This window comes from Piliocolobus tephrosceles, chromosome 1 (assembly GCF_002776525.5).
Source record: "Piliocolobus tephrosceles isolate RC106 chromosome 1, ASM277652v3, whole genome shotgun sequence".
Taxonomy (NCBI): Eukaryota; Metazoa; Chordata; class Mammalia; order Primates; family Cercopithecidae; genus Piliocolobus; species Piliocolobus tephrosceles.
The window spans coordinates 37,356,193-37,383,214 of NC_045434.1; the positions used below are offsets into that span (position 1 = coordinate 37,356,193).

At 36.3% G+C, this 27,022-nt stretch overlaps 1 protein-coding gene across 1 annotated transcript in view; it reads left to right on the top strand.

The window, feature by feature from the left end:
* The window catches only part of XPR1 (xenotropic and polytropic retrovirus receptor 1), a 260,416-nt gene that overhangs the window by 145,127 nt on the left and 88,267 nt on the right, over window positions 1-27,022 (top strand). The window contains exons 3-6 of the mRNA XM_023203523.2: window positions 7,643-7,744; window positions 23,759-23,982; window positions 26,410-26,559; window positions 26,817-26,900. Coding sequence (XP_023059291.1) covers window positions 7,643-7,744; window positions 23,759-23,982; window positions 26,410-26,559; window positions 26,817-26,900 — 560 coding nt within the window. The remainder of the gene's footprint in view (window positions 1-7,642; window positions 7,745-23,758; window positions 23,983-26,409; window positions 26,560-26,816; window positions 26,901-27,022) is intronic.

Genomic DNA, 27,022 nt, shown 5'->3' on the forward strand with positions numbered 1-27,022 from the left:
AAATAAATAAATAAATAAATAAATAAATAAATAAATAAATAAATAAAGTGTATAATTCAAAGGTTTCTAATATATTCACAAGTTTGTGCAGCCATCACCACTATCTAATTCAAGAACATTTTCATCAGTCTCCACTCCTCCTTCCCCCAGCCCCTGCCTGCCAACCACCACTCTACTTTCTGTCTCTATGGATTTGTATATTCTGGACATTTCATATAAATGGATTCATACAACATGTGATCTTTACTGTCTGGCTTCTTTCTCTTAGCATAATATATTCAGAGTTCATCCATGGAATGATGGAATGAATCAGCCATGGTTCAATTAGCATGGAACCGTACATTATTCCTTCCTGTGGCTGAAGTGTATTCAGTTGTATGGATATGCTACATTTTGTTTATCCACTTATCCATCGGGAGACATTTGGGTTGTTTCTACTTTTTGATATTATAAATAATGCTGCTATGAACATTCATATATGAGTTTTTCTGTGAACATATGTTTTTACTTCTCTTGGGTATGTACCTAGAAGTAGAATTGTTGAATCATATGGTAATCTGTTTTTAACTTGTTGAGGAACTGCCGAACTGATTTCCCAAGTAGCTGCATCATTTAACATTCTTACCAGTAATATATGAGGGTTCTAATTTCTGCATATTCTTACCAACTCTTATTATTGCCTTTTTAAATTATAGCTATTCTAGTGGGTATGAGATGGTATCTCATTGTCATTTGATTGTATTTCACTAATGACTGATGTGTTGAAATATTTTCATGTACTTATTGGTCATTTGTGTGTCTTCTTTGGAGAAATGTCTATTCAGATTCTTTGTCCATTTTTAAAAATTTGGTTATATGTCTTATTGTTGAGTTAGAGGAGTCTTTTTGGCATAGTTTCTAAAAGAGATGAAAGAGTTGTAAGTCTTTTTATATTCTGGATACTAAACCCTTGTCAGATAGTTTTGATATGGGTTTGCAAATGTTTTCTCCCATTGTGTTTGTCTTTTACTTTTTTGATAGTGCCCTTTTAAGCAGAAAAGTTTTTAATTTTGATAAAGTTCAGTCTATCAATTTTTTAATTTATTGCTTATGTGTTTGGTGTCATATCTAAGAAACTATTATCCCATCTGAGATCAGGAAGATTTTTACCTGTGTTTTCTTCTAAGAGCTAATGTAGTTTTAGCTCTTACATTTAGATCTTTGATCACTTTTGACTTAATTTTTGTATCTGTGTGGGAGTCTAACTTCATTCTTTTGCATGTGACTATCCAATTATTGGAGGGTTTTTTTTTACTTTAATAAAGTATCATAATTTTCAAAAAATGTGAACATGGTTTCAACATTTACAATTTTAAAAATAGTGTGTGGAGCACATACTGTGTATCAGACATTATGTTAGGTATATGTCATCTATACAGATTTTTAAAAGAAATAATCCCCGTCCTCAACGTCTCACAGATCTGGAAATTAAGAAAATTGAGAATAGTAATAAAAACTTGAATGGAACATTAAAGATATTTGATGGTGTTAATAGTGGTTTTAAAGAAATGTTTTTTGAGAAGATTGGCCTTTTATGTATTTAACCCAGAGATAGCATGAGAAAGTTTGATGACATTAATAGTATAAAAATAAAAATATTCCTGAATGTTGCTGTAAAAAGCACTTGATGGTGGCTGCTATGCAGTAGGAGTATTTTACCTTGATCGGTACTCTTAAAGAATTATTTTCATTTTGAGACAGTCTCTGACACCCAGGCTGGAGTGTGGTGGCATGATCTCAGCTCACTGCAACCTCCGCCTCCTAGGTTCAAGCAAAGAATCATTTTCTATGAATGATTTGCGGGGTGGATGAGAAAGCAATTGTCTGTCATCCACAAATGCAAGTTGGAGATAAGACAATTATAGAGATGACAAAGAAATCAGTCTCTCTTTCTCTCTGTCTCAGTGTAACTGTGTGTCTCTATTTTAGTATAACTGACTGATTTAATATTTATGTAAGTCAGAGCAAGATCTCTAAGACGGTGTTCTCTAAGTCGTTCTTTACCTGTTTTTAATTTTTTTCACTCGTTTGACTTCCTTTTTTCTGTTACTGCTAATCTTATCATTGTTAATGTATCTTACTAATATTTGTACTTATTTATGCTAGCTCTCTCTGAACTAAGCTTAGTCTTTTGTGACTAATTATTGAATTCAGGACATGTTTAGCCCATTGTATTAGTCTACTCAGACTGTCGTAGCATAATAGTACAGACTGGGTGCCTTAAACAACAGAAATTTGTTTTCTCATATTTCTGGAGGCTTGAAAGTCTGTGATCAAGATGCAGGCAGAATTGGTTTCTAGTAAGGCCTCTTTTCCTCTTTGCAAGCATTTCCCCACACATGGCCTATCCTCTGTGTGTGATTGGAGTGAGGGACGCAGAGGGAGAGAGAGAGCACGCACATATGTGTTGGGCGGGAGCAGTGGGGGATCTCTAGTGTTTCTTTTTTTATAGGAACACTAGTTTTGTGGGATTAAGGTTCCATTAACCTTAAGTCCTCGTTTAACCTTAATTGCCTCTTTAAAGGCCATGTCTCCAAACACAAGTTACATTGTGGGGTTAGGGCTTCCACATATGATTTTGGGTGAGACACAGTTCACTCATAATACCCATGTAGCTCTTAGTAGTCACTTTTATACAGTTAATATGTTTATATTCCCTATTTTATAAAATACAGTGATTTTTCTATAAAACTTACATTGATATTGGGGAAGGGAAAACACGTCACCTAGGCTCTTTGTACCTCAGTTTTCTCATCTGTAAAATAAGAATATTGGGCTAGTTGATTTTTGAATGCTGAAATTCTCTAATTCTCCAATTCAGAGTTACTGATTTCTAACATTATTCAGCAGGTACATTATTGGAAGCATCTTATAATAGAAATTGATGTTCTGTACATTAGCATTCTGTAAGCTTCTCATAACTGAAGTGAAAGGCTTAATCATTCTGTATACCGCTATATTCTGGTATAGATAATCTATTTTCTGTGGTCCCAGATACTAGGGAGGCTAAGGTGGGAGGCTCGATTGAGCCTGGGAGGTTGAGGCTGTAGTGAGCCATGAATGTGCCACTGCACTTCAGCCTGGGTGACACAGCGAGGCGCTGTCTCAAAACAAACAAACGAACGAAAAAACTCTATTCAACTAGCTATGCTGGGCTGATTAGTTTTTACTATGTATAGTTTAAAGGTCTGGATATGTTGTGTTTCTTTTTTTCTTCCAGTTAATAATATCCTTTATTTATACAAGTATAATTTATTTATCCTTTATGAATACTTTTTCATTTTAATGGGTTCAAACAATATAATAATTGAAGATAGCAAAATGTGAGAATCCTTCTCATACCTACTCCCCTTTCAAAGGAGGTAACCACAACAGATTGTTATGCATCCTTGCAATCTTTCTATGAATGTACATATGAATATTAACTTATGTACATATTTTCCATTAATGGGATCGTGCTATATATATTCTGTTATTTATTTTTTCCTCAACAGTGTTTCTTGATTTTTTATACACACCAGGATGTATGTATATTATTTTTTAAATGCATAGTGTTACGTAATATTATAATTTACTTAACCACTCCCCTTTTGGACATCAATCTGTTTCTTTTTCACTATTAAAAACAGTGGTGAGGCAGGGCGTGGTAGCTCACACCTGTAATCCCAGCACTTTGGGATTGAGACAGGTGGATCACCTGAGATCAGGAGTTTGAGACCAGCCTGACCAACATGGTGAAACCCCATCTCTACTAAAAATACAAAAATTAGCTGGGCATGATGGCGGGCACTTGTAATCCCAGCTACTTGGGAAGCTGAGACAGGAGAATCGCTTGAACCCGGGAAGTGTAGGTTGCAGTGAGCCAAGATCATGCTGTTTCACTCCAGCCTGTCTGTTTCAGTCCAGACAGAGCAAGACTGTGTCTCAAAAAAAAAAAAAAAAAAAAAGTGAATGAAGATCCTTGGAAATACATCCACTTGTATAGAGATTCCTTTAGAATGCATTTCCTACATGAGGGATTAAACACTGAAAATTTTGATAGCTACTGCCAAATTGTCTTCCTAAAATTTACACTTCCATCAACAAGGAATGAGTGTGTTCATTTATCCTTACCATTGCCAAATGATACCACTATTTTAAAACTCTTTCTAATCTGATGGTTGAAGAGCTGTATTTCCTTTTTTAAAAAAGTTGCATTTATATGACATCTGGCATCCTTTCATTTGTTCATTAGCCATTTATATTTCTTTTTCTATGAATTGCTGTAATTAACCTACTTTTCTTACAGAATCAAGTATCTTTTTAATATTGACTTGTAAGAATTTTAAAAAATTTATTTTGCATGTTATTTATGTTAAATGTAGATATATATTTCTGCTGCTTCTCTTTTAACTTTGCTTGTGGTGTTTTGTGAAATGGAAATTTTTTATTTTGTGTAAGTGTCAATCATTTCCTTTATGGCTTCTGTGTTTTGTGTAATATTAAGAAGGCCTTCCCCATGTGGAATTATTTAAATGTTCTATTTTTATAGTGTTTTATATCATTTCTTTAACTCCATTTTGAGTTTCTTCTAAATTGATGGCTGGTTGACCCAGCCCTATTGATGTATAATTCATTCTTTTCTCACTAAGATTTGAAGCCTCCTTTATCGTAATCTAAATTTCTATATATATGAAGATTTACTTCTGGACTCTCTGTTCTTTTTGCTGTGTTTTTCTTATTTACTAAGAGTGTACTTTTAATTACAGTAGTTTACCGAGTCTTTCGATATCTGAGAAGGCAAAAACATTGCCCTTCATTTAACTTATTTTGCACACAATTCTTGCTGTTTTTATTTATATTTTTCTCCTTCTCTCTGTTAGTTTTTTTTTTTTTTTTTTTCTTGGTCTGTGTGTGTGCATGTTACTGTAACCTTACTCTACCTTCTTCTGATTAGTGGCTAGTTTATGTCTGAACTAGAAAACTAAACAAACTGCCAGTGTTTTAGATAAAACTATCTCTCTCTCTTCTTTTTTTTTTTTTTTTTTCCTTTTGAGATGAAGTCTTGCTCTGTCACCCAGGCTGGAGTCCAGTGGTGGGATCTCAGCTCACTGCAACCTCCACCTCCTCCCAGGTTCAAGCAATTCTTCTGCCTCAGCCTCCCGAGTAGCTAGGATTATAGGCACGAGCCACCACGCCCAACTAATTTTTATATTTTTAGCAGAGACAGGACAGGGTTTCACCATGTTGGTCAGGCTGGTCTCGAACTTCTGACCTCAGGTAATCCCTCTGCCTCGGCCTCTCGAAATGCTGGGATTACAGGCATGAGCCACCACACCTGGCCAGATAAAACAATCTTTAAAGCAAAGAAATAAATTCTTAGGAGACTGATTCATAGGTAGAATATTCATGCTTTAACACATGGAGTTTATGTATACTTTAGTTTCTCAGAGGCCTAGATTTTTTGTTTTTGAATTCTTGGTCATACTATAAATAGCTGATGAATATACAACCTATGTGAACATTAATATATATTAAAAATTATTTTAAGAACAGAAGCTATGTTTAAATCATTTTGCTGAACAGTTGTATTTCTATTGCTTTATGTTAATAAAAGTTGTCTGTTAAGAGGAAAACATGGTAAATATGACCAACCAAGCCCATGTTTTACTTTTGGGTTTTCTTTCCTAACAATAGAGAATAAAATAAAAATAATTAGGTAATTAATTAGAATAAGCTATTACTCTTATTTTAAATCAGCTATTCAGATACTATTTTAAGAGCTGCATCTGTTACCATGGAGTTTCCTTAACTCAAACTCAGCTTTAAAAAAAAAAAAGGGCAGGAAAAAAAGAAAGAAAGAAAAAGCTGTGACCTGCTTCATGCTTTGAAAAAAATAATTCCCAGTGACCTTGGGCAGCTATAGCCCTTATTGTACCTAGATTGCAGAGTTTAAAGTGGCCATCCTGTTTTACTGCAGAATCAATACAACATCTTGCATTATCTGCTCAGGTCTAAAGCATATGAAATAGAGAAGCAGGTATGTTTAAATAAAAGTTTTGTGCAGTGCTATTCAAATGAAATGAATGGATTCAGCATGCTTTTTAGAACCTTAGGCTTTTGTTTTTCTTTAAAATGTCTCTGGTACTACAAATTATACCATGCAATAATATGAATTTATGTATATGTGTATGTGTATCACATACTGCTTTTGGACCATTTTCCTTATTCCTAGACAGGTGGAGTATTTTAAGAGTTTCTGGGACTGCACTGAGTTTTGGGGGACCTGGGCTCAGAAAGGAACCTATACTTTTTCTACACTTTTCAATCTTAGAGTACCTCAGAGATCCAGAAATAGGATAGTTCTATATTATTAATATTATTAGCATCTAGAGAGTCAACATAGATCTCACTTGGCCAAGAAACCTACCCTATTAGGCTTGGGGTTCCTGAAGTTACATATATCTCTACATATAGGATTCAGTAGGTTGACAGGCTACATGACAGAACTGACAAAGTGAATCCAGCCTGCAGAAACATGTGTTGATTGGCCCACACAGTGTTTTTAAAATATCTGGATTTATAGCTTCTCCTGAAAAATGGAAAGATTTGACAAATTGGGCTGACATCACCACATGGCAGCAACTAGACAGACATATCCTTTCCAGCTTGTCAGAATCCCAACCACTCCTTCTCCTGAAGGTATCACTTTGTCATTTCTCACCACGTTTGCACAATCATCTACTTGCTCAACACATTTATGTTACCTTCCCAGCTCCTGAAGGTTTGGAACTTGTAATTTACACTATTCAGTGCACACTTCTTTCTCTGTATGTGGTACAGTTAAAGTAAAATAGATAGCAATTTAACATAGAATAAAATCAACTCGTTTTCCCCAGAAACATATTATACATTCATGTCTTCATACCTTTGCTTTACATTTTTTCCTTCCCTGAGGTATTTATTCTCTTGCTGAATGAATTCTACTCAGCTCAGCCCCTAGTACCTTGAATCTTCCTTGATCAATTCTGTCTACAGTTTTTTTTCTTTTCTACAGTCTTAGAACCTTATTTTCTCCCACATTATAAATTTATTACAGTAGAGCTTTAGGAAAGTCTCATTCACTTAAAGAAGGCTTGTGTGTGGTCTTATGAAGAGGTTTTTTGTTTTGTTTTTGTTTCTGTTTTTTTGAAATGGGGTCTTGCTCTGTCACCCAGGCTGGAGTGCAGTAGTGCAATCTTGGCTCACTGCAGCCTCCACCTCCCTCAGCCTCCCAAGTAGGTGGGATTACAGGTGCCCACCACCAGGCGCAGCTAAGTTTTATGTTTTTAGTAGAGACGGGGTTTCACCATGTTGGCCAGTCTGGTCTTGAACTCCTGACCTCAAGTGATATGCCCGCCTTGGCCTCCGGAAGTACTGGGATTACAGGCATGAGCCACTGCACCTGGCCTGAAGAGGCCTTTGATTAGTCTTTTCTTAATATGGTTCACAATTCATTTTTTTCAGAGAAATACATATAAAGTTGTCATTTTAAATACTCAAAAAGTAATCTTAGTTTTTGTTTCCTTAGTTTTCTCAGTTGGCCTTTGGGCATTAAATTTAAATTCGTTTTCCTGTCTTTCAGTTACAGATGAGGACACAGTGAAGAGGTATTTTGCCAAGTTTGAAGAGAAATTTTTCCAAACCTGTGAAAAAGAACTTGCCAAAATCAACACATTTTATTCAGGTGAGTAATTAAGAGACTTTTTTTTTTTTTTTCCTACCAGGGAGGGATAAATGGTACCATATCATTGTTTAAACTTCTGATCAATGATCAGTTTTTTTAAATTGAGTCTTGTTTTCCTTACTATACTGCACTTAAGAGGTATTTTCTTAGCTGGGATAAGAACACATCTGGTTTCTCAGTGTTTAAGCTTTCTGTGGTCATTGCCTAGAATCTTCAGTCAAAAGGTTATTGGGACTTCATTGAGAGGCAGTAGCTTGATATAGCTTCACTGTGGCCCAGTTCAAAGCTTAAAGAGTCAGAAACTTGATTTTATCATTTTAGCCAGAGATGAATTACATAGTTCCAGCTTATCAATGATGGCAGTTTTATACCTTTTCATTGCCTAGAACACTCATACTTATTTCTCTAAAAGCACTAGCCTCCAGAGTAGCATCTACAGTATGCCATTTGAATGTGAGAAGAAAATGTTGGAACTTATATAAATTTATGTCTGAGTCTTTTGAATTTTATTTTTTATACATGTATGTTGTAATGTACCTAATATACATTAGTAAAACAATGTCTTTATAGTGAAAAATTTTGGAAACTTTACTCTAGAGCACTACCTTAGACATCAAGAGTCCTGTGAGACCTAGTTAATAATCAGATAGTTTCATGAGTACAGAATCTGAACAAAGTGAGTTCGATTCAGAAGGATATTTCATCTAGACTCGAAACCTTACACATAGTTCCTGTTACACTGCCAAATTTACAGCCTAGTAACTGGAATACCTATCCCTTTGAATGTAATGTATCCCCTGAGCAGTAATTTATGAAAAAAATTTTAGTCTGTAATTGTATTTAATATCAAAAATATAAAATTACTCTTTTTTCTTTTCATATTTAGTATGTAAATTACATGCCTGCTATTGAGAATATACTCTCATCTCTTGGCAAAGACTTTAGAAATACCATAATCTTATAACTAGCATAATCATAATCAAAATCAGTGTGAATTAGTCTAAAGATGAATAGTTTCATGACTTTACTAATTTGTTTTTTGGATAATTTTTTTCCTGGCTTGTCCACAACTTCTGGAAGCATCTTACTTAGATAACCTTTTTCAGCAGCCCCTTCAACTAGAGGCTGATCATTCTCTTTTATATAGAGTATTGAGAGTCAGGAGATGGAAAAAGGTAAAAAGAGTCAGTGAGAAAGAGCTGCCAGAAGACAGGAGACTGAGTCCAGCATTCTCTTAGCTACCATTGTTCTTCCAAATCAGCATTTCTGTGTATTTCTATAAAAATGAATCTTCTTCTAAGCATCAGTATTGTTCTATTTCTGCCACTCCTGTTCGTTAGCATCTACTGATCTCTTGGTTGCTTACTGTGAAGTTGGACTCCTGGCTACCAGTCAATCTCTATCTTAATTTTTCGTATCATGTTGGATAACTTCATTGTCCTTGTGGACAGTCATTTTCAGTTACACTGTACTTTAGCCCCATACACGCATAGCCATACCCATCACCCCCAATTCCTCTCCTCTAAAATAGCAAAACCTAATATGAGTCTATGACCATGTCTCCCAGCCTTTTAGCTTTTTACTCCCCTACTCCTTTAATATCTGTTTTCCCATGTCATAGAGCTCTAATTTCTTGACTCTCCCATTTTATTTCAGTTTATCATACACCTCTTATAATTATTTCCTACTTTTTTTTTTTTTGTCTTCTTTTTTCCTTTTTTTGGAGAATGGGGTCTCGCTATGTTGCCCAGGCAGGTCTTGAATTCCTGGGCTCAAGCTGTCTTCTTGCCTCTGTCTTCCTAAGTGCTGGGATTATAGGCATGGCCACCACACCCAGCCAGAATTATTTTCTTCTCCATCAATCATGTTAACCATTTTGACCCCTGTGTTTTTAATCCCTTTGCCCTCATTGCCTTATGTTGCATCTGCCTAGTAAAACCCAATCAATTGATCCTTTACCTTCTTCATTCCTACCCCCGAGGCTGCGTAGGACAACAGCAGAAGAAATTGGAACCACAATCAATTCGTTATTGCACCCTTAACTACACCCTCAAAGCTTCCTGCGGGTCCTAATCAGTATCCTTTTTCATGCTCCAAAGTGCTTTTGTAAACTTTGTACCATTCTCCAGAATTCTCTAACCCCACCATCTTCCCCATCATGCTCATTATACCCGCTGTTTTACAAATAAAAATAAAGGCCATCAGCTTCTGTTGATGTATAATGCCATGCAGATATATGGTATTATATCTGCACCTCTCTCCCAAATGCCTATAGACATTCTTATCCTTATTTATATTCCTCCAATCTTTGTAGAAGAGATATCCCTCTTTATTCCATCCGAGATCTTTACAACTACTGACTAAATTTCAACTCTTCAAGACCTTGCTCCAGTAATTATTTCCTCTAAGAATTATTAAATAAATATATTTAACTTCCCTTTTTGTTGATTCAGTCTCCTTAGCAAGTCATTCCCTTCAAAAAAAAAAAAAAAATGAGCAAACAAATTTCTTTTTCTTTTTCTTTTTTTTTGAGGCGGAGTCTCACTCTGTCGCCCAGGCTGGAGTGCAGTGGCTGGATCTCAGTTCCCTGCAAGCTCCGCCTCCTGGGTTTAGGCCATTCTCCTGCCTCAGCCTCCTGAGTAGCTGGGACTACAGGCGCCCGCCACCTCACCCAGCTCATTTTTTTTTTTGTATTTTTAGTAGAGACGGGGTTTCACCGTATTAGCCAGGATGGTCTCGATCTCCTGACCTCATGATCCGCCTGCCTCGGCCTCCCAAAGTGCTGGGATTACAGGCTTGAGCCACCGCGCCCGGCCCAAATTTCTTAACTTTATATCCTCCTCCTCCTCATCTTTCATTTGTAGCTGAGCTTTTTCCTTTGGCAGAGGGAACAGTTTATGCACAAACAAGAGCCATGAAAGAACATAGCATGTATATATGTCTCTTTCACAAGGATAGAGGCACCTAGAAGACAGAGACAAAGTATAAATTTTTTTTTTTTTTTTTTTTGAGACTGAGTCTTGCTCTGGTGCCCAGGCTGGAGTGCAGTGGTGCAATCTCGGCTCACTGCAAACTCCACCTCCCAGGTTCATGCCATTCTCCTGCCTCAGCCTCCTGAGTAGCTGGGACTACAGGTACCCGCCACCATGCCTGGCTAATTTTTTTTTTTGTATTTTTAGTTGAGACAGGGTTTCACCATGTTAGCCAGGATGGTCTCGATCTCCTGACTTCATGATCCGCCTGCCTCGGCCTCCCAAAGGTTTGGGATTACAGGTGTGAGCCACCGTGCCCAGTCAAAATATAAATATTATTTAAAGCCATGCAAACAGGTAGATTTTCTGCAAGGGAGAAATGTACAGAAGGGATTGCAGTGTTTTCAAGGAGAAAGATAATTTCTATAATTAGGAGATAGCAGGATTAAGAGGAATCAGTGATGTAGACAGAGAAGACCGTATAGTAGGAGGAGGAGGAGGAGGAGACCAAAAGAGGAGGGCATTTGCAATGAAACAAATGTTTAGATTGAGAAAGGGTATTGGAAATGATGTAAGGCTGTAAACTATGAATATATAAAATCAAGTTTATTGGCTTTTTTCTTTTACTATGACATTTTTTTGGAAAAAGAAGAATCTTTTAAGATCAACTCTAAATGGATGATTTGTTTCACAAAGAATAGAAAATGCTTCTTTGTTTATGAAGAAAAAGATCTACTCTTGGTAGTACTTTGTTTTTTTGTTTGTTTTTGAGACAGGGTCTCACTCTAGGCTGGAGTGCAGTGGTGTAATCTTGGCTCACGGCAACCTCTGCCTCCCGGTTCAAGTGATCCTCCTGTCTCAGCCTCCTGCGTAGCTGGAACTACAGGTGTGTGCCACACACCTGGCTAATTTTTTATTTTTATTTTTAGTAGAGATGGGGTTTCACCATGTTGGCCAGGCAGGTCTCGAACTCCTGACCTCAGGTGATCCACCCACCTTGGCCTGCCAAAGTGCTGGGATTACAGGCATGAGCCACTGCGCCTGGCCAGTAGACACTTTTTATATTTTGAGTTATAGTAAAAAAAAAATCTACATTATGACCCAACACACATATACAGATACATTTGTTTTATATATGTTTGTATGCATCTATATGTGTGTGACTACATAATGTGTTTAAATAATTTAAGATTTTTTTCATGAAACAGTACTTATCTTTAGTACTTGTAGTATATTCTGGTTTCTATATTTTTCTATTCTGTTTGATTTTTTTAAATGCTGATTATGATCCACTAAATTGGTTTTATGACCTCATACTGGGTTGTAACCCTCAGTTTGAAACATGATTTCTTTAAGTTAGGTTGCTTCTCAGAAATAATTTTAGGCTAGCTACTATTAAAAATTTTGGTGCTATAATAAGATGACTTCCTGTTTTGTGTGTGTATTGGCAGGGCCAGTGAGGCATGTGTCTTGATGTCCTCACTGGTACAAATTGATAGTCTCTAGAGTGACTCCTGCCAGATCAGGAAGTGGTAGGTAATACGAAGACATGATTGACAGAAATAGAATTTGGTTCTGGTCCTCAACAGTATCTTTTTTCCCTCCTTATTTAGCAGCCTTCTCCCCAGAAGATTGTAGACTGCAGTTCTCAGACACTAGGGCACAAGAAAAACTGTAAACAATATGGGGTGAGTTTAGCTTAATAACCCACCTCCATCCACTTATATGTCACACATTAAATAGTTAAAAATGCTCCATTTTTAAGTGAGATGTTTTTGACTAAAGCCTTTAAATGTCCCGAAACAAATTGCTATATTTTATTTTGTCTGTTTCTAATCACATCAAAAAGGCCAAACAATCAAAATATAGCATGAATGCTGCTAAAATTTGGAATGTTTTTCTTGCCGATGCTATTTACTATTGAACCTTCCTAGGCTTCCATGCACTCGCTTATAAAACAAGCAGACTGATTCCCAACCCTGTAGGGTTCCACACGTTAGGATCAGAAGCTATTTTCAATATTCAGAAAACCTGATGTAAGTTATTTTGTTAGTCTTTATTTTTTATTATGTGTCTTTGGTTGAAAATTGACATTTATTTAGATGACATTTAGATTTATAGATAAAATCAGTATTCGAAGATCATGGGAAGAGAGGGGAATTGTGAAATGGAGAGGTCCTTCATGGTAAAAACATTGCTAATCCCTAACCTGGAAGTCTCTTAGGTCTCTTCTGTCACTAAACAAGGTATCAATCCTGAAGTCTATACCATTAGAAACCTTTTTTTGGCCGGGCGCGGTGGCTCAAGCCTGTAATCCCAGCACTTTGGGAGGCCGAGACGGGCGGATCACGAGGTCAGGAGATCGAGACCATCCTGGCTAACACGGTGAAACCCCGTCTCTACTAAAAAATACAAAAAACTAGCCGGGCGAGGTGGCGGGCGCCTGTAGTCCCAGCTACTCGGGAGGCTGAGGCAGGAGAATGGCGTGAACCCAGGAGGCGGAGCTTGCAGTGAGCTGAGATCCGGCCACTGCACTCCAGCCTGGGCGGCAGAGCGAGACTCCATCTCAAAAAAAAAAAAAAAAAGAAACTTTTTTTTTTGTGGTGACCAGTAATGTCTTTTTTTTTTTTGAGACGGAGTCTCAAAAAAAAGGGTAGGAGGGAGAGAGGGAAGAAGGAAGGTAATTGCATTGGTGTTTTATTAGTAGGAAAATTATAATAGAAATTATAAATTTCTATAATATAATAGAAAATAATTATAAAAATTATAGTTAATATAATTATATATAAATATTAAATATAATAATATTTCTTGCCTGTAAAATATGTTCTTGATTCATATAAATGCAAGACCAATTAGATAATAGTTATTAAGAGCTATTCTTATTATATAGTTATTCCTGTTATTCCTGTAATCCTGTTTTACAGTGTCTTGCTGTATGTTTTTTTCATTATTGATTTATATTGTTTTTATACAAAAGGAATTTGAGGCACTGTATATTGTTACACCACTAAATGTGTGCAATTAATAGTTAGAATCTTTTACACTGAAATAGTAAATGTTCATTTTACAAATGATACATGTGTCTAGTACGCATGTATTTAAACTATGACTTAATGACTGGTTTTGTTCTTTGCTCATGTGTGTGTTAAAATGTGGATTAAGTAGGTATTTTTAATGAGAGTGGTCATAGGGTTGGTATATTGTTTTAAATTCCCATGTCTTAACATGTCTTCCTGCGTCATGCATGAGTCTCTTGAGTTCATTACAGTAGAATCAGTTACTTAAGAACTGTTTAAAGGAGTAGGGAGGGTAGTAGGGGAAGTGAAATTAAAGTAGCCACTCTTGCTTGCTTTCTTGTTAATACATCTGAAGGAAATTACAATTACAATATTTGTATTGTCCACAATAAATTTTCCTTTCTTTATTCTGTTAAAAAAAAGTGTTTGATAAGTCTCTATTGAAAACAAGCCATGTGAAAACCAGCCTCATTTTCTCTCCTTTTTTTCTCTCAGCCTCATTTTCTTTCTCTCCTTCCTTCCTTCTGTGTCTCTCCTATTTTTCCTTTTTTCTTTCTGAGACTGAAAGAATGAGGAATGTCTGTGGTCATGAGTAACACAGTTTCCAAATGGCATCTTCACAAACAAACACAATATCATGTAAATTAATGTTTTTTTAAAAATTGTAGGTCACAACCCAATAAATTGGTCAGAGAATTAAAATACAATCACGTGTCACTTAATGACAGGGATAATGCTGAGAAATGCGTCATGAGGTGATTTCATTTTGGGAACATCATGTGTAGTTACACAAACATAGATGGTCTATCCTGTTACACATGTAGCCGATATAATATAGACTGTTGCTCCTAGGCTATAAAACTGTCCAGCATGTTACTACAGAGAATACTGTAGGCAATTGTAAAACATTGGTAAGTATTTATCTAAACGTAGAAAAGGTACAGTAAAAATAAAGTATTATATCTTACGGGGCTCCTGTTGTACATGCTGTCAGTTGTTGACCAGACCAGAATGTTGTTCTGTGGCGCTACGACTGTACGTGGGTTATCGCAGGCATTTTTTAAAAAATATAGATAGAAAATAGTAGAATAGAAAATATCAGAGTGTTATTTACTAAATACATCTGTTGTGTTTATTTACAAATTATATGTATTTTTTAAAGTTTATGTGCAATATGACATTTAGTATTTTACAGTTATGCAAAGTACTGTGAAAACTGACATGAAGAAGCATTGACTTTACTTGGAGGAAGAAAGCAGGATTGAGGAAAAGCCTTTAGCAGAAGTGAAATTTAAATTGGGTCTTTGAAAATGTGTAGGCATTGGCCAAATGCTCTTAAGGGAGGTTGTTTGGGGATGGCTATAGGGGGAGGTAGAACTTAGTGCTTCAGAGCAAGGGAAAAAAATCTATCCAGATGCATAGTGGCATTAAAGTACATGACATATTTGGGGATGAAGACAATAACAAATAGTCTTTTGAAGCTGAAGTTGTAAGATATCAAGGAGTAAGTTGCTGATTAGAGAGAAAAGTGGAAAAATTAGATGTTTTATTCACATACAGATTTCAGACTTCAGTATCTGAGGTACACAGTTTCAAGTGTGTAGGAATTCCAGATAAAAGCAGTATAAAAAATTCATGTAATGTAACAAGATTAACTATCCTGAATCATCTGTGATGGGTCAACATTCTCATTAACTTACTTTATATTTTGAATAACACTAAGGTCCATAAATTGAATTAGCAAGATAGTAATATTGTAAGACAGGTAAACAAATACTAAAAATATTCTAAGACACTAATTTTATTTTAGAAAGAATTATTCTTCAATTGCATAACAACTTAACAGCGTTGCCATTCTGAAGATAGCTTGTAGTTCTTGAAATAACTTTTTCTAAAAGTAAAAGAACGATGAATTTGGTGAAAGCAAAAGATATTGGTAATCCGTATTCTAGCTCTTTGAGGGATACATAGGTGCTTTGAAAATTCTTGAATGGTTATTGGAAATTTTTATCAAGTATTTAGTATGAGACTAAATACTTGATAGTGTGTTAACTATGGCGTTAACATATTATTAAAATAATCATATTTGTTCTCATATTCAGAGTCACTTGATTTACTGGCATAAGTAGAAATTGTAGTTTATTGGCAAAATAGTCTATTTTCATCAATATTTATAAAATTGCTTAGAAGTGTTGTGTGTAGTATTTTTTCAGATAGCTTCTAAGTTGTTAGGACATAAATACTTAAGTTGTTTGAACCTGACTACTTAATAAATAGAAGCATTAGGTATTTTTTTGGCCCAGAAGCATCATGAAAATATTACTGAGACACAAAGTACACCATGAACCAAGAAAGAACCTAGAAGTTCTACATTGTTTTTGATCTTGAGGATAAGACAGACACATTTGCAATAGAAATGTTTAACATATGTAAAAAGAGCCATGAGATTCATTCATTCATTCATTCATTCACTCACTTATTTATTTATTTATTTTGAGACTGAGTCTTGCTTTGTCGCCCAGGCTGGAGTGCAGTGGTGCGATCTCAGCTCACTGCAACCTCTGCCTCCCGGGTTCAAGCAATTCTCTGCCTCAGCCTCCTGAGTAGCTGGGATTACAGGCGCCCACCACCATGCCTGGCTAATTTTTTTGTATTTTTGGTAGAGACGAAGTTTCACCATCTTGACTAGGCTAGTCTTGAACTCCAGACCTCGTGATCCACCCACCTCGGCCTCCCAAAGTGTTGGGATTACAGGCGTGAGCCACTGCGCCTGGCCTCATTTTTATAAGTGTATTTGTAGATTTTCATCATAGATCAAAGTATACACTTTTATACACACACACACACACCCTTTTCCAGGTTCTGTGCAATCCCATGTGTTTGAGCTTTCTGGCGATCTGGCTCTAGAAACCTGAAGTGTCATTGCAAAATAGATTGGGATACTTGGTGTCAAAAGCAGTATTTCTTATTATTTTTAAACCTATATCCCTTTGATAGATATGAAAATCTCATACCATAGCTGTAGTAATATTGAATATGATTTTTTCAAACTACATATGCTTTATATTTCCCTACCCCCACCCAGGGATTTTCATAGGCTCCTCTACATAGTTATGCCCTCAAGGAAGAGAATCATTACTTTAAAGAAAGTAGCAAAATACACCTGAAATGTTGATTTCTTCTCCATTTCTGTTTGGGAATGTAGGTTACTAGAGAGAACTTTTACCTATTTATTCATTTATTCAACAAACATGGATCGAGTATACTATATGCAAGCTCTTTATGGTACAAAGATAATGATGATAGGCCATGCAAAAACTTGCATGAGAATGTTAATAGCAGCATTATTTACATAGTTTAAAAAACTAGAAGCAATTCAAATGTCTGCAGACTGAAGAATATTTAAACAAAATATATATTCACACAATGAAATACTATTTGGCAATAAAAGGAGTTCAGTATAACAGACTTACATTATGGTACAAAATGGATGAATGTCAAAATTATCATGCTAAGTTCAAGAACCCAGACAAACACAAAAGATCACATATTGTGTGATTCTTTTATATGGAATGTTCAGAAAAGGCAATTCAACAGAAATGGAATACAGATCAGTGTTTGCCTGGGGTAGGGGCTGGAAGTGGGGATTGACAGCTAATGGCCATGATGGAAGTATATGAGGTGTCAGAAATGTTGTTCTAAAATTGGATTTTTATGATGATTGTACAACTCTATAAATTTACTAAAAGTCAATGAATTGCATGTTTACAATAGATGAATCCTGTGGTAGGCAAGTTATACCTCAAACATTATTTAAAATAAATTTTCATTATAAAAAAAAGATAAAGATTTTAGAACTGTTACCTTTAGAGTTCAGTCAGTCAGTGAAGCAGACATAAACGAAGAATTATATGTAGTGTGCTTTGGCTGCATGTATGTGGTCCCAAAAGAGCCCTAAGGTGGGAGTTTCATTTGTGACTGAGAGAGTTGTTAAATATGAAAAACTTTATATAGAAAACAGTGTTTGAGATTAGCCTTGCAAAATAAGTAAGGAGTTTTCCATATGGAGAGGCATTTGTATCTTGACTTATTGTTGGCACACAGGAAGTAACAGTCCTCTCTCTTTTCATTTTTGGGCTTCTTACATTTTTAATATGCATATGATGAGAAGTGTAAATGTATTGACAGTTCTGACTAAGGATGTTAAACAATTAGCAAATTTATATACTAATCTTTTAACAATTAAAGTTAAGCAATCTTATTACATATGATATTCTGTCTTCTGGCTAATTTACCTGAGGTTTTTAGTCAGCAGAATAATTTATAGTTGCCCTTAGATAAATCCTTGTATTATTTCATTTTATGTTTGTGTGCATATTGTGTGTAATATTTTTTCAGATGACTTCTAAGTCATTAGGACATAAATACTTAAGTTGTTTGAACCTGACTACTTAATAAATAGAAGCATTAGTTATTTCTTTTGGCCTAGACAGATGAAAATATTACTGGAACACTAAGGGCATCGTGAACCAAGAAAGAACCAAGAAGTTCTATACTGATTTTGATCTTAAGGATGATAAGACAAACACATTTACAATAGAAATGCTTAACATGTGTAAAAGGAGCCCTGAGATTCATTTTCTGTTGACTTCAGTAAGAGATTTTAAAATATATGAATTGTTCTGTTTTTTACAATATGGAAGACTAGAAAGAAATCCTAATAATCTCTTTGAAACACTGAAGTGACACATAAAATATACAAAAGTATCAGGAAAATAATAAACATATGTATCTAATATGATTAAAAACGTAAAGGAGAGCACAAAAACCATAAACAAAGAAGAAATCATTAAAATTAACTAGGCATATTTTTTAAAGGACCAATTAGATCTTTTACAAATGAAAATATAATCACGGAAATTAGTATCTTAATAGATCAATTAAACTGTAGATTAGGCAGAATTAAAGGGACAATTTATAAACCGGAAGATAGAGCTGAAAATTTACTCAGAATGCAACAACAAATTGATAAAGAGAAGAAAATATGAGAGATGTAAGAGACAAAGTAAAAAGGTCAAGGGGTTATAATTGGTATCTTTATTTTCCCATGACCCGTTCCATATTTCCTTTGCCCTCAGCCAGAACCCCAACTGGTTATTGGGTGAGATGACCTAGACTTTAAATTCGGAAAGGATCTGAATCTCAATAGTTCTTTTATTAATTACTGTAGGTTTTTTTTTGTTTTTGTTTTTGAGACATAGTCTCACTCTGTCACCCAAACTGGAGTGTGTGGTGCCACAATCTCAGCTCACCGCACCCTCCACCTCCTGGGTTCAAGTGATTCTCACGCTTCAGCCTTCTGAGCACCTGGGATCACAGGCGTGCACCACAACACCCGGCTAATTTTTGTAATCTTTGTAGTGACGGGATTTTACCATGTTGGTCAGGCTGGTCTTGAACTCCTGGCCTCAAGTGATCCACCTGCCTCAGCCTCCCAGAGTGTTGGGATTACAGGCGTGAGCCACCATGCCCGGCCTGTTGTAGTTTTCCATTAACATATATTATTGGTCATGGAAGTAATCGAGGGTGTTCCAAAGTCTCCTGGGTTCCATACCTTGTTGCTCCTATTATGTTTCAGCAATTCACCTTTCCCTTGGTAATCAGGATCAGTCACTTTTAGCCAGTAAACCGCTTCTTTGTCTATTGTTTCATAGTACAAAGAACCCAAAATGGCCAGGTGGCAGTTGCCTCTTCCAATTCAGTGGAACCATTGTTGTATTCCTCTGATGGAAGCATTTTCCCCTTGAGAACTAACCAACAGTCAGAGTTTAAGTTGTAGATTGGGAAGCAAAAATTATGTGAGTGGATTATTACAGTATTGAGAGGAGCCATTCCTACTTCTACCCCTTGATTCCTAGACTGGATATTTTGGTTATGGTGGAGACATATGGCCTCGTTATTGTATCCTGTAAGACAGAACCCCATCCTTTCAGAGTCTTGTCTCCCAACTTTTCTGTTAGGCCGTTGATTAGCTTTTCTATTAGGTCATCTATTTCTGGGTATATAATAAAAGACTATTTTATTCCATGGCTATGAGCCCATTGCTTTTACTATTGTTGCTGTGTAATGAGTTCCTTGATCAGAAGCAAGGCTGTAGAGAATACCATGATAGTGGATAAAGCATTTCAGGAGATGCTGGTACTAGAGAAGCATTATAGGTAGGGAAGGTACATCCATATCAAGAATGCTTTTATTCCAGGGAGGACAAATCTCTGTCCCCTGCCCAATAGAAGGCATCCAACACAATTAACCTGCCGGTAGGTAGCTGGCCAGTCCCAAGGAATAATGAATAATGGTAACATGTCTGGGGTTCAGTGCTAGTCTCTGCTGCCTGGTGAGTAGCTGCATTATCAGATGTGTAGCTGCATGCCAGGTGCTAGAGGTTGTATTGATTTTCCTCAGTGAAAATACCATATCCAGAATAGCAACTGCCATCACAGAGACCACCTAGTTTACACCAATCCAGTTATTTGCCAAGATTCATCAAACTTCTACGTAAACAAATGAGTTAAGAGAGGATATGGTAGGTATCCTATCCCTTTGTCTTTAAAGTCTGTGATTGTTGTACTAATTTCTGCAGTTCTATCTTGATAAGGAAAAGTTCCAGGAACTGTCACAGCCCTTCCTTTCATTATGTTTCTTACCCGTGGGTCAGAATCACTGGAGAGTCTACCAGCAGCCTAGTAGTTCTATTCTAATTTTACATCTTGGAACTGAAAAAAGAATCATAGGATGAATCTGTGGACCAACTGGGTCCTCTGTGAGTCTAATCTGGGCTGATATTTCATCTGTCACCTGAATATCATAAGTGTATAGTTTGATTGCTAAACCACAGTGATGCCAGGAGTCTCCAGAAGTTTGCCACTCCTAAGGAAAACACTCCTAGGGAAAAAGACTCAAAGTATGAGAGGAACTTGAAATGAGCAAGTTTCTCCATTGCTGACTTTGAAGATAGAGTTAAGAGTAGTCTCGAGAAGCTAAAAGCAGACCACAGATGAGAGACAGCAAGGAAGCGGGAACCTCACTCTTAAAACTACAAAGAACTGAATTCTGCCACAACCAAGTGAGCTTGAATGTGAGCTTGAGAAAGCAGCCTAGCTAACACCTTGCGTTTAGCCTTAGGAGAGCCTGACAGAGAACCTAGCCACATCATGCTTGGACTTCTAACCTACAACTGTGAGCTAATAAATGAGGTTTCTTTAAGACACTATGTGTGTGATAATTTGTTATGTAACAATACAAAGCTAATATACAAAAGCCAGTGACTAGTAATCTTCGCAAAGTCTGGATATTTCCCTTTCCCCAGTGCACAGTCACTCTAGTAAAAAGACACGAGGCCCTCTGAGGAAGGATTAGAGGAAGATCTACAGTATATACTTGTGGCAATGCTGCAGGAACCACCCAAAAGCAAGGCCAGCTTCCACTTCAGTCAGGGGTCTCTAGTTTTTGAACTAGCATAGGTCTGGAAGCTAGTGACAGATAGTGACTCTCTTGTAGTGACTAATGTCAAGTATTTGGCCACCAGACCTAGAGGTTTTTACTGTTACGTCGGTCAAGCAATATTCTAGTAGGTTTCCCATTTCTGTCTTTCCTAGGGATAACCATAACCAATTAACCACAGCCAAAATCTCAGTGGGCAAAAACATCTGTCCTCTTGCCTTTTATGGTAAATGCATCCACTTTGTTTTGATAGTTAAGTGCTGCCCTCTGGCCCTTCTGTTCCAAGGATCATTGAGTGTGCATTGCAATCAGGGAACCCATCTCAGTGGATACATCTCTCATAGCCATTCCTGGCCTTCAATGGAGAGTAAATGTAGAGCTTTTTAAGGATGCAGGTGCTCTTCTCACTAACGTAATTCTGGATGCCTTAATGAAGGGATTATTTTCTGGGCCCCCTCAGGAGGATGTGATTGGTGTTGGAGAGGTGTAAGAGTGGTCCCTAGGAGCTAAAAGCAGGTCCCAGATGGGTTGACCCAAATAGATGGATGAAATTTATTTGTAAGAGGAATGGAAACATGATTTTGGTTTTGAATGCAATCTTAGATCATAGGAAATACAAGACGATATAAATAGATTATAAAAGTTAAGAAAATGAAGGTCATGTAAAGGATTAAGAATAGAGATGAATCTTGGAAACATCCTATAGAAGGAAATTCTCTAGGAGAAAGAATGAATCATGAAGCAGTGCCAGACAGGACAAAAATAATAAAGGTTAGTTAAAGACAACAGCAAGACAGTATAGCAGTAGATAAAGCAAGGAATGGGAGAACTATGATAAAGAATAAGTTGTAAATAATTCTTTGTTATTGTTATATAATTTTTATCATTATTTATTGAGTGCTATGTCCCTTGGCATTTCTTTTTTTTTTTTCTTTTGAGATGGTGTCTCACTCTGTCACCCAGGCTGGAGTGCAGGGCCGCGATCTCGGCTCACTGTAACCTCCTCTCACTGCAACCTCCGCCTCCCAAATTCAAGCAATTCTCCTGCCTCAGCCTACCAAGTAGCTGGGATTACAGGAGTGCACCACCACAGCCGGCTAATTTTGTATTTTTAGTAGAGACGGGGTTTCACTATGTTGACCAGGCTAGTCTCGAAATCCTGACCTCAGGTGATCTGCCTGCCTCAGCCTCCCAAAGTGCTAGGATTACAGGCATGAGCCATCACACCCTTCCGGTCCATTGGCATTTCTATGCTTCATTTAATCTTTCCAACCACTTTATGAGGGAGCTGGTATTTCCATTTCATATGAAAGTTGTAGAAGAGTTATAAAAAAAAAAAAAAACTTCACTAAAATCATACAGCTAGTTAATGAGGCAAGAATTTGAACCCACATCTGCCTGGTTCCAGTGAACTAAGTTGTGACCTTGGAAGAAAAATTATAGAGTACTATTTTTAAATGTATGTGTAACACAAACACATATATTCAGATATACCTAATATTTTTAACACATAGCTTGCAAGTCTTAATCTCTTATAATACCTGTCTTAGAGAAGTAATGAAGGCTAGTAGGAAATACAGGAGATTAAAAATCTAAAGCCCAAATTCTAATCCTGTTTCTGACCTGAACTGTATAACCAGAAACTTTTCTTAATGGCTTTTTAAAATTGAGATATTTCTATACCATAAAATTTGCCTCCTTAAAGTTTGTAATTCCATGGTTTTTCGTATATTCACAAGGTTGTACACCCATCACTACCAATTCTGGAACATTTTCATCATCCTAAAGACATATCTTGTACCCATTAGTAATCACTTCCCATTCGCCTTCCACTCAGCCCATGGCAAGCATTAATCTTCTTTCTATCTGTGTGGATTTCGTGATTCTGGACATTTCATATTAATGGAATCATACGGTATTGGGTATTTTGTGTCTGATTTGTTTCACTTAATGTCTTCAAGGTTCATCCATGTCATAGCATGAATTAGCACTTCATTCTTTTTTAATGGCTGATTCTATTATGTGTTTATATACACACACATGCATGCACACCACATTTTGTTTATTTTTTCCTCAGTTGATGGACATTTGGATTGTTTCCACTTTCTGGCTATTATAAATGCAAGTTAGTATGTGTATGCAAGTTTTCTTGTGAACATATGTTTTCACCTCTCTTAGGTATATGCCTAGGAATGGAATTGCTGAATCATATGTTTAACCTTTCGAGAACTGCCAGCTTTCTTCCAAATACCAGAGAGGCTGCATTTTCACTCTTAGTGGCTCTTTACATTTTATTTATTCATTTTGTAAAAAGAAAGGTACATGAGGTTTTGTGGGGGGTAAGATGAAAGCAGTGTGTTACACAAAAAATATTTTTTCCTATCGAGTTCTAAATATTACAAGTAGCAGGTTTTTTTCCTAGAAATTCTAGGGGAACAAATGGGAATTATTATTAAAAATTCAGAAGTCAGTAGGAACTTTTTTATATTACTGATTTGACAATTCTGTTATATTTCTTATAGAGAAGCTCGCAGAGGCTCAGCGCAGGTTTGCTACACTTCAGAACGAGCTTCAGTCATCGCTGGATGCGCAGAAAGAAAGCACTGGTGTAACTACGCTGCGACAACGCAGAAAGCCAGTCTTCCACTTGTCCCATGAGGAACGTGTCCAACATAGAAATATTAAAGACCTTAAACTGGCCTTCAGCGAGTTCTACCTCAGTCTCATCCTGCTGCAGAACTATCAGGTACTTAGATTCTTACCCTAGAAAATGGCACCTTCAAGTAAATGAGAAATTTCAATAAATGGAAATACCCTAAAGTATTACTAGTGAGTCAGTTCCAAAAAGGAAAATCCTTAACATGTTATTATTCTTGGGGTTCCTACTGGCTAAAAGCCATGTGTCAGAGGCGGTAAAACTGTGTTAACAAGACTTCTGTTTTTGAAGATTCATATTCTAAAAACTTTTGTATAATATTTAGGGGTAGCCCACAACTCAGAGACTAACAGTTTGCTTCCTGTTTTTAGAGGCAGCTCTGATAGTCATGAATAGAAATAATATGTCTCTCCAGCCACTGTTGGCTATGTAAGGGCTTTTTTTTGTTTTTGTTTTTTTTTCTTTTTTGAAACAGATTCTCACTGTGTCACTCAGGCTGGAGTACAATGGCATGATCTCGGCTCACTGCAACCTCTGCCTCCTGGGTTCAAGCAGTTCTGCTACCTCAGCCTCCTGAGTAGCTGGGATTACAGGTGCACGCCACCGTCCCCAGCTAATTTTTGTATTTTTAATAGAGATGGGGTTTCACCATGTTGACCAAGCTGGCCTTGAACTCCTGACCTAAAGTGATCTGCTTGCCTTGGCCTCCCAGGCTTTGGGATTACTGGCATGAGCCAATACTCCTGGCCCATACGGGCTTTTATAGTCCTCCTAACCAATAGCAAAATTTCTACAAAAGCTATCAGATAGTTAATTTTTCTACAGCTGACACTAATAAAACAAAGACCCTGACTTTTCAACTTGCAGCTGAAAGAATCCTTTCAATTTTCCTGTCCATGGGCTGCAATAAAATCATATTTTTTAAAGTTACTGAGAAAAACATCTCCCTAATCTTTAAAGAGACCTTATGCACTATTTTTTTTTCATTTTATTCTTGTGATTATTACGTATAGTGAGTGGTTAGAATCATCACAGGATGGTATACCATGTTAAAACTAAAGATTATATAACAAAAGTATTACCTGGAGTGTTAGAATTTTAAAATAAAAAGTAATTAAAGTCCCATATCTGCAGTAATCTTAAATTGCTAATGCATGTGCTTATTTTTATCATTTTCTTCTATAATTCTACTTTGTTCTTTAGTGATTTAATATTTTATCATTTGAAGACAAACCTAGTAAGAAAACAATTTAGTAGAAAAATATGTTTATATAGTGATAAATTCCTTTGCTTTGAGATTTGTTCATCGCTTTATAATTTAAAAAACAAAAAATGTATTTCCTCTTTCCCATAATGGTTTAACAACGTTACTATATCATAGTTCATAAATTATGTTTGTGTGTTACATGGAAAAATCTTTGTTAAATTTCATTGTATTAACTTTCCTAGCAACTTTTGTTCGGGGTCATTATAAAATGCTCCTTGCGAAAACAAAAGTAATAGTTAATTATGAAAGTTCTGCTTTATCTTCCATTCTTTGGGGGTCATCTATTCTGTAAGAATACATTTATTTTGAGAATGAAGGAGAAAGGAAGATTGATTAAAAGCTATCTCTAAGTCATGATGTATGTATGCACCCCACACAGATTTTAAGATCATACATTAAAGCATGAGGGAAAAATATGTAAACAAATAAGGAAAGCCTATTTTGGAGTGAGTGCACAATATTTTGCTGTTAGGAACGTGTAATCAGCAAATTTGGGAGACCTCTGGTTTAAAGATCTAACCTTGCAATTTGAGTTTTCAGCTTTTTTGCATGCTGGGCAAAGAACAACAGAATTTGAGATGTTGAAAGTATAGTATTTTGTTATTGTAGAAATTGGGGAAAAGTAGGGACTTCTACCCGTTATAGACTGAACCCTGTACGTATGATCACTGCTTCCTTTCTGCTTACTCTTCTTAGCACTCCCATACGCAAACTGAGAATGGGTGGAAGGAACATGAAAGTGAAGAGCACTGGGTGATCTTCCATTTTCTTTACTGGAACGTGCGTGACTGCATGGCAGGGGGAGATGCGTACTCCTGTACCAGTCCTTCAGAAAACAAAGAACTAAATAAATGTGTTCAGTGCATGGCAAATGCAAAACATTTTCTGAAGATAATTATTTTGATCAAAGCAGCAAAATAATAGAAATTAGCTATTTTGAAAATAAATATACACAGAAAACAGGAAATAAAAACATTTTGAGCTTAGGACTTTCATTAATTTACTTGGAAGAGAAATAATAGTGTTCATAGTTCAGGGTTTCTTTGTGTTACTAATAGCATACTACCTTGAAATGAATAAAAGAAATAAAAAAGAAGAGTCATCCTTTTAGTAGTAGATGCTTTTATGGAAGCTTTGCCATTTCCTTGAGTACTCAATCTTTGTCCAGCCAGCTCTGTCAGTGCTTATTCTTTTTCATCGTTTTTGATGGTAGTAGAAATTATAGTTGTGTTTCTCATTTCTTTCTGTAGAATCTGAATTTTACAGGGTTTCGAAAAATCCTTAAAAAGCATGACAAGATCCTGGAAACATCTCGTGGAGCAGATTGGCGAGTGGCTCATGTAGAAGTGGCCCCATTTTATACTTGCAAGAAAATCAACCAGCTTATCTCTGAAACTGAGGTACAGTAATCTCGTTTATTTACCACATATTTTCAGTTACATGCTTTATTTTTAGGGAAGCAATTCCTTATTTCTGTTATTTTGTAACTAGTTGCTAGCTTTGAATATATATGCCTTGTGATTTTTTTTTCATTTTCTTTATCAGTATACATTCACCAAAAAGTAGTCATAATATCATATATAAATGGTGCAGAATTATTTGTGCATCACTCAAGTTTAGTATAACATAACCAAAATGTAATACTTTGTCTTTCTAGGCTGTAGTGACCAATGAACTTGAAGATGGTGACAGACAAAAGGCTATGAAGCGTTTACGTGTGCCCCCTTTGGGAGCTGCTCAGGTTAGCATTTGGTTCCAGCAGTTTGTTTGGTTTCACCTATTAATAATCAACATGATATTTAGCTGGCCCCATTACCTTAAAAAAAATTTCAGCCAAAGTTTGTAAGTAGTTGCTACTTTTCT